This window comes from Morone saxatilis, unplaced genomic scaffold, assembly GCF_004916995.1.
Source record: "Morone saxatilis isolate NCDOM2014 unplaced genomic scaffold, NCSU_SB_2.0 Contig17, whole genome shotgun sequence".
NCBI lineage: Eukaryota > Metazoa > Chordata > Actinopteri > Moronidae > Morone > Morone saxatilis.
This window is the reverse complement of record NW_023339729.1, coordinates 24,804,387-24,812,201: the sequence shown is the minus strand read 5'-3', so window position 1 is coordinate 24,812,201 and position 7,815 is coordinate 24,804,387. Positions and strand designations below refer to the sequence as shown.

General features: G+C 43.3%; 1 protein-coding gene across 1 annotated transcript in view; it reads left to right on the top strand.

Annotated features, from left to right (window-relative positions):
- The window catches only part of LOC118326952 (dynein heavy chain 17, axonemal-like), a 7,018-nt gene extending 684 nt beyond the window's left edge, over window positions 1–6,334 (top strand). Inside the window, exons 2-16 of the mRNA XM_035660116.1 lie at window positions 392–478; window positions 1,185–1,352; window positions 1,430–1,546; window positions 1,682–1,932; window positions 2,124–2,316; window positions 3,068–3,214; window positions 3,306–3,411; window positions 3,873–3,976; window positions 4,078–4,197; window positions 4,272–4,346; window positions 4,611–4,784; window positions 4,885–5,121; window positions 5,282–5,451; window positions 5,594–5,729; window positions 6,263–6,334. Coding sequence (XP_035516009.1) covers window positions 392–478; window positions 1,185–1,352; window positions 1,430–1,546; window positions 1,682–1,932; window positions 2,124–2,316; window positions 3,068–3,214; window positions 3,306–3,411; window positions 3,873–3,976; window positions 4,078–4,197; window positions 4,272–4,346; window positions 4,611–4,784; window positions 4,885–5,121; window positions 5,282–5,451; window positions 5,594–5,729; window positions 6,263–6,268 — 2,091 coding nt within the window. The 3' untranslated portion in view covers window positions 6,269–6,334. The remainder of the gene's footprint in view (window positions 1–391; window positions 479–1,184; window positions 1,353–1,429; window positions 1,547–1,681; window positions 1,933–2,123; window positions 2,317–3,067; window positions 3,215–3,305; window positions 3,412–3,872; window positions 3,977–4,077; window positions 4,198–4,271; window positions 4,347–4,610; window positions 4,785–4,884; window positions 5,122–5,281; window positions 5,452–5,593; window positions 5,730–6,262) is intronic.
- Window positions 6,335–7,815: the final 1,481 nt, after the last annotated feature.

The following is a 7,815-nucleotide window of genomic DNA, read 5'->3' as shown; positions in this document are numbered from 1 at the left end:
GAAATGCTTTGATGCAAATTTTATTGATTCCATTGATTCTTTTTTTTCAAACTGTGGCTGAAAACTGAAATACTGTAAATATTACACAAAGCAGCAGGAGGAGACAGTCGGACAGCTTCCTTCAAACAATAAACAGGAAGTCACAGAAACGTTAACATCCTGTTAGATCATCTGTAGGCTGCCTGTAGTTTTTACTACTTCACTACAGTTGATCGTGTGATTGGCTGCTTAGCTGTGTCAGGACTTGAGCAGCTGTAACATGGATGCTTAATTAGTAATTACATAGTTTTAATGTCATTTCAATGACGAGCTGTTGGCAGGAATACTCTGTGTGTGTATGTGAATACTACTATGTGTGTGAGAAAGTATACTGTTGACACTCTGACAGCAGGATGGAGTCACACAGACCTGGGACGTTCCTCTACACCTGCTCTTCAAACACCTGGACAACTTTCTCACACAGCTGCATAGCATCCGGGTACACACACACACACACACACACAAACACACACACACACACAGTGCTGCATTTATTAGTAGTTCAATAATTTGGACCCCGTCAGCTGTCAGACAGACAGACAGACAGACAGACAGGGAGGATAGCTCAGCTTCTTGTAGCCGCGGTGCAGAGACGGTCGACAGCCTGCAGAGGAACCTCCAGTGGAGAGAAACAAGGGAGGAACTGAGAATGAGACAGTTCCTTTATCAGCAGATCAAACTCATCTTGGATACAATATTTCAGTGAGAGGACCACAGAATTACTCCGTCACATATTGTGAATTTCACAATTTGACCTTTCAGGAGAGTCAAGACGTTAGTTGCAAAGCTTCAGTCAGCAGATTCTTAAATGTAGAATCGGACCATCGACTAGTTAATGGTACATTTAGATTCATTCAGGAGTCTGTGTACCGATGTATTCGCATGTATAAGGACAAAACTGATTTCTGACTTGTATCAGTAAATGTTTGTACCCCTAGTCTCCAGTTTACAGGGTTACTGGTTAAACTGAAACACTGGTGGTGGTGAACTGGGATAATGAGGGAATAATGAGTTGGGTATCATAAAATCAAATAATAGTACCTGAGAATTGTACTTCAGTACTTGAGTAAATGTCCACTGAGCATCAGCAGTACTTTGAGTGTAGTGTAGTTTGTGTTTGTCGTTATTCCTCTGTCCTCCTGCAGGAGGCGTCTTGTGTCATTCTGCAGTTTAATCAGGTGGATCAGACTGTCCTGTCTGGTGTCAACGGCAGGATGTGGACTGATGTGGTTCAGGGCGTGTATGAGGACTTCCTGAGTCATGTGACGGTTCTGTCTGAGTGTAAATGTGACCCCACCGACCCCGACGACCAGGTGACAGTCAGCTGATGTGTTTGGAACTTCCTGTTTGAACCTGAGCTGTATGTGACTCCTCTTCCTCTTTCTCCCAGAGCCCCAGGTTGCACCTGGATCAGTTTCAGGATCAGATGTTGGACCTGGACAGACGGCTGGGGTCTGTCCTCAGCAAAGCCTTTGAGAACTGCTGCGACTTCTTGTCTGCTTCAAAGGTACCGGTCTACAGATCTACCACAGTCCCACAGCTGCAGGGAACACCGTTTTCTGATTTTGGTTTTCACATTTCCGTTGGCCACAGAGCACACTGACCGTAAAGGAGCTCTGGTCTGATCTGTTCTGTGTTTCAGCTGGTGGAGATGTTCAAGTGCGTGCTGGACCGTCCTCTGATCCAGGATCAGCTGCGTCCTCAACTGATCCGTCTGGTGGAGCTTGTCCTGATGGAATTGGACCAGATTGAGGTGCTGTTCTACTGTCAGAGAGATAAACCAGAGACATTCAGCAGGTTCACTCCAACCGCTGCAGCCGGACTCTGTTGGACTCAACAGCTCAAACGGAGAACTGAAAACACTCTGGAGAACTACAGGAAGGTCGAATACCTGTAAGAACCAGAACACACACACAGTGAGGTCTCCTGGCTGGTACAGGAAGGGTTGGTTTACACAATTAATCGTATGCTCAAGTATGCTGGAGAGATACATTATCACGATTCAGTCTGTACCTGTACTCAGTTTCTGTGTTGTGTTCAGGTACCTGGACTCAGTCTTTAATGACAGTCTGTGTTGTGTTCAGGTGTATGGGCTCAGCTAAGTCCCAGCTGGTCCAGCAGAGAGCCCAGCAGATTTTGGACTTCCTGCAGGACTTCAGAGACCAACTGAGGACAGACTGGAGCTGCCAGCTGGACTCAGACTGTGCGTTCATCCTTCAACAACCTCTGATACAACAAAAACAGCGAGGCATGCTGGGAGTGAAATGCAGCCACAAGGTCAGAATAAATCCAAAAATGGTTTGATTAAGAGGAGCTGGAGAGTTACCTGTCTGCAGACTCACATCACAAATAAAACCTCTAAGGATACTAAATGTATCAGGTTATCTCACAACCATGAATCAGCCATGAGAGTGGTTTCTCTCTTCATCTCATAAGATGAACAGCGTCTTCATTTTCTTCACAATCATTGTCGATGTTGTCAGCTCAAAGTTATTGTCCATATCTTGTCCATTTCAGTAGCATCCCAACGCATTTACTGACATGTAAATCTGATAATGGAACAAACTGCTCCGCATATAATGTGTGTAACAGGATATCGCGGGTAGTAACAGAGTGTTTACAATATTTAAAATCTTTCTGTTTTCTGAGCGTTTTCTTACTTTTAGACTAGTCGATTACTCTAAATTTAAATTTCCGATTAGTCGACTGTTAAATTAGTCGCCAGTTTTCAATTTCAAACTATGAACTTTGTTTTTAAGTGTTGTGAATTTAATGTTGTCCACAAAATATTTTGTTGTGTTCTTCTCCAAATGTCATATTTTTTTCTGACCATCAATATACTGTCTTATTTGTCTTACTTATACTGTATTGTTTGGAGCCTACATTGATTAAATAACTTGAAAATCTTGTTAAGGGAGAATGGACACTTGTTGCTTTGGATTGTATCTAGATTATGTCCTCATACACACCTGTAAGACCTTTCTAAATCTAACTCTGTGTGTGTCTGTGTGTGTGTGTGTGTGTGCAGCTGGAGGCGGTGCTGAGGGAGCTCAGGTATGTGAGCAGAGAGAGAGATGTGGAGCTCCTCCCCCACACTGCTCGGCTCTTCACCATCAGAGAAGACGTCACTCAGAGCTCCCTGAGCCTGGGTCACATGGTGTCCTGCTACAACCAGGTACCCTCACACACAGACAGCACTGTGGTCCTGAAGCTGACAGGTCCAGGTGAAGGTGAAAGTCATGTGACAGACTGCATTCCTCCTTCAGGTGATCAGTGGCGCCCTGCAGGTGGAGCTTCCTCTGATCCAGGACCAGCAGCAGGACCTGTACCGGGCTCTGTCAGAACTGCAGAGGAACACCTGGAGCTGTGAAGGTGATACATAACATGACACATCACAGCGCGTCTCAACTGTTTCATTGTTTTCTGTTGGAACTGGTCTGGTTGTTCCACGAGCGACCACACACTGTATAATAAACAAGTTAAGGCTCTCCTCTTTTCTAATCACAGCTGATCTTTCTAATAACCTTGTTGTTTATGTGTTCATTGATCAGTGGGGTGTCTCTTCTTGTACAACAATGAAGGTAAAAGGCGTCATGTTATTTGAGCTTCTGACGAGGTCACGTAGGAGGCATTCCCATAGTGAGACACTCACTTATGCTAGTCAGAGAACCAGGATTATATTCATAACCTTAACATTGTGACTGGGGCGTCCCAAAGAGGCTTTGAACAGAGAAGTTGAGCGAACAAACAACTCCATGAGCGAGACTCCACTGAGAATATCTGATACTGTGTGATTATATTAATGACAGGTTACTGTGTGTGTGTGTGTTCAGGTGTGCAGCACCTGGTGGAGCAGCGGAGAGAGAGTTTGTTAATCTTCCACTCCACAGTGAGCAAAGCCAGAAACAACATGGACGCCATGACACACATCATACAGGTTAGTCTGACCTCTGACCTTAAACTCTGTCTAATGTTAACTGGAGGTTAGAGTTTGGTTTCAGGACTGTAGTCTGGATCCGTGTGTTTCTGCACCTGCAGGGCTGGGCGGAGCTTCACCTGCTGCAGCGCTCAGGTGACTCACTGCTGGAGGGCGGAGCTACAGGGGAGAGCTACAGACAAATCAGAGAGGAGGGACAACAGCTGCTCAAGCTAACACAGGTAACCACAGATAACACCTGAGGGGGTGGAGCAGAAGGAGGAGAGTCTGGTCCTGATGTGATTCTGGTTCTCAGGTTAACAGGAGTCTGTACGGAGCTGAGGACTCCTTTGAGTCCTGGATCAGGTATCTGGACCACATTGATGACAAGGTCAGGACAAATTGTTCCAGCTAGCATGCTCAAGATCACTGAACACTTCCTGTCTGAACTACATGAACCCACAGGAACCACAGGCGCACAGCGCTACAACACCTCGAAACCATAAATCTCTTTTCTTTACTGCGCTCTCTACCTAGATCTGCGGTCTTTTACGCCTGCTACTGGTCCCTTTAACTGCGGCTCTAATGCTCTTTCTGGCGCTCTACTGCGTCTCTTTACTGCGCTCTACTGCGTCTCTTTACTGTGTGTGTTCAGAGCTGCAGTGGGGCGTTGTTGGCGTTGATTCTGCAGTTAGAGGAAACAGGAAGTGTGTTTGATCCGTCAGTGCGCGACGGCCTTTCTGACCTCCTGAAGAACATCATCAGTGACATCTACACAGCAGCCAGTCTGCCACCCAGGATCTCTGTGAGTCGCCAAGGCAACTACCAGGTGACTGTGACATCACACATTCAGTTCTTTCCAGACTGCAGGTAGAGAAACATTTCTGATATACCTGTCTGTCTCTCAGGTGTGTCTGTCTGTCTCTCAGGTGTGTCTGCAGCAGAGTCCAGAACTCTCAGTGTTGGAACAGGAAGTGATGCATCGCCTGCTGCAGGTGAGAGAGGAGGCAGAGCGTCTGAGGGAGGGGCTGAACAGGTACTCGTTCCTGTGGCAGAGTGACAGGTTGGTGGTGCTGCAGGAGTTCCTGACCTACAGCAGACGGCTGGGACCTGAGGAGCTGGATGCCGCAGAGGCCCCGCCCACCCTGAAGGACTTCCAGAGGGAGGTGAGACACACCTGTCTATGTGTCTTACTGCCGTATTGTTTTATAGTAAATGTTGTTTTGGTGCATCGTGGGTAGAGACCCTGCTCTCGACAGGTGTTGGTCAGGTTTGTTGTTGCTGGCTGATGTTGCTGAGTCATCACTGTGACCTCACCTGTTTCAGATCGAGTCACTCCACAGGCTGAGCAGGGAGGTTGCTGACCTCGATGATATCATCGTTCTGCACAGCTGGCTGCAGGTTGACCTCCGACCCTTCAGAGACTCCCTGCTGTCAATCATCTACGATTGGACACACATGTACACAAATTATCTGCTGGACTCAGTCAGCAACAGGTATATCACATGAAGAACCTGCTGGACTCAGTCAGGACCAGGTAAAACTCACTGAGACTCGCATTGGACTCATTCAATCACAGGTAAACTCACCTGAGACCTCTCTGTGTGTGTGTGTGTGTGTGTGTGTGTGTGTGTGCAGTCTGCAGCAGGTGACTCAGCATGCTGACGGTGATGAAGAGTCTTCCTCTTCCTCCAGTTTCCCTCTGACAGAAACCATCATCTTGCTGGAAGCTGCAGGGGTCCAGCTGCCTGAACACCTGTCGGCACAGCTACAGGTAGTGACATCACTCTGACATCACTCTGTTTTTTGTTGTTATAGCTAGCTATAGAACCCACCGATACATCACGATACAGGGTTACAATTCAATATATTGTGATAAACTGGGATAATGAACGTGTGTATTTTTCTTTATCACAGTCGCTGTAACAACACCAGAGTCTGTTTATAACACTACCACCTAGTGGTTGGGAGTTAAAAAACACAACATATACAGTATATATAAATAATACAAAATATCACAATATAATATTAGGACTGCACCGTTGCGACTTTTTCAGTCTGTAGTCTTCCGAACACTCATACTCACATTAAAGGTCCAGTGTGGAGGGATTTAGTATCATCTAACTGTGCAGTTGTAGATTGTAGATAAACCTTCACTTCACCCTCCCCGTTCGTAGTGTAACAATATTACCTGTTGTATATATTTACAGTCTGGTTTTTAGTTTTTTCTTCAGTCTGACAGTGGATTCATGAGCACAATGTAGTTAATAATGTTAATAATAATAATAATGTGTTTGTTTGTTTCAGTGTTGATGGGCTGAAGAGGAGACGTCTGAATAATTCATTCATTATTCCATCTTATCATTTAAAGTTCAGAAGTTGACTTCACTGATCAACCGTAATTATTAAATGTTTCTGAATAAATGTATCACGGCTGAAGTTGCTTTAACTCTCAACAGAAATGTCCATTAAGTAAAAACCAAATCAGGGCACAACAATTAAACTTCAACCCACAAGATCAGAAATCCTTTCAGTAATAAAAAAACCTGAGTACCAGAAAAAGTTATATATCATAAAATCTTAAAGGCTTATTATGAAACTTGTACTCACAGCCTTGTCGACGAAAGGAAATATGAAACAATACTTAGTTTTGTTAGATCTCCCATCCATAAATATTAAATGCCCCATCACAAAAAAAGAATTGGATATGGCAATTAGTAAACAAATTAAGGGAGTGACGGTTTTTGAATGGTACAAAGAAGAAGACCTCACCCCTGTATTGCTAGAATCTTTAAATTAATGGCTCCACCATCATGGAATATCAGTCATCCCAAAAGAAGATAAAAATAGAGAATACTGTGAAACCTATCGTCCAATTTCTATTTTGAACGTATCAATTCTTTAAATCGAATATTTTAAAAAGAACACTTTTGGCCCGACTTAATAAATGAAGATCAGCCAGGGTTCATAAAAGGCAGACAAACACAGGGTAACATAAGACAAGGCCTACACATTATAGAACAGGTTAATAAACAACGCTTTAGTGCAGCTCTGGTCAGACTCAATGCAGAAAAGGCATTTGACAGAGTTAGTTGGCCTTTTTTGTAAAGAGTGTTAGAGAGGCTGGGCTTCAATGACTGTTTGGTTGGGTGTATTCGATCATTATATAGAGATCCAACTGCTAGAATAAAAATAAATGGCCGTTTACAGGTAGTTTTATTCTATTTAGGGGCATTTCCCAGGGGCTCTATGCTGGCCATTTGTGTCCAGTTCACTTTCTTTTTTTTGACCATTTTAGCTGTGTTAATGCATATGGAATGAAATTTTCAAGGGTCTGGATTTTTTCAAATATATCAAGAATATACTGTATACATCCAATTGTACAACTTGGCTCTATCATGGCCACTTCTGGCCAGTTGAAACCCAGTAAAACTACATTTTTCAATTCCTTGTTATTTACAGTATAAATTCATACAATTTAGGTAAAATGGCTTTCATTCTAAACTCAAGACTTAAAAATGTAAAAGTAAAAGTTGCAAAAAAAATAAAAAATCTAAACAATTACAGACTCAGTCTGTTAGTGGCCATTTCTGGCTACGATCAGCCAGTGGATAGTGATTCTGAACAAAGCCAGAGGGTTAATCAAAACTTCCCAAATTTAATTCTATAAAATAAAAATACAGTTAAAATATATTTGCCAATCTATATTTCTTTCACAGAATTTACTTGTTTAATAGTTTTAAACTGTTAAATTCAAATGTAATACTATTGACAGATATCTTGTACAATTATAGAAGTTTTCATAACAGAAAATGTTGAATAAATGTTTTATATCAATGTATAAGCATTGGTAAACTGTC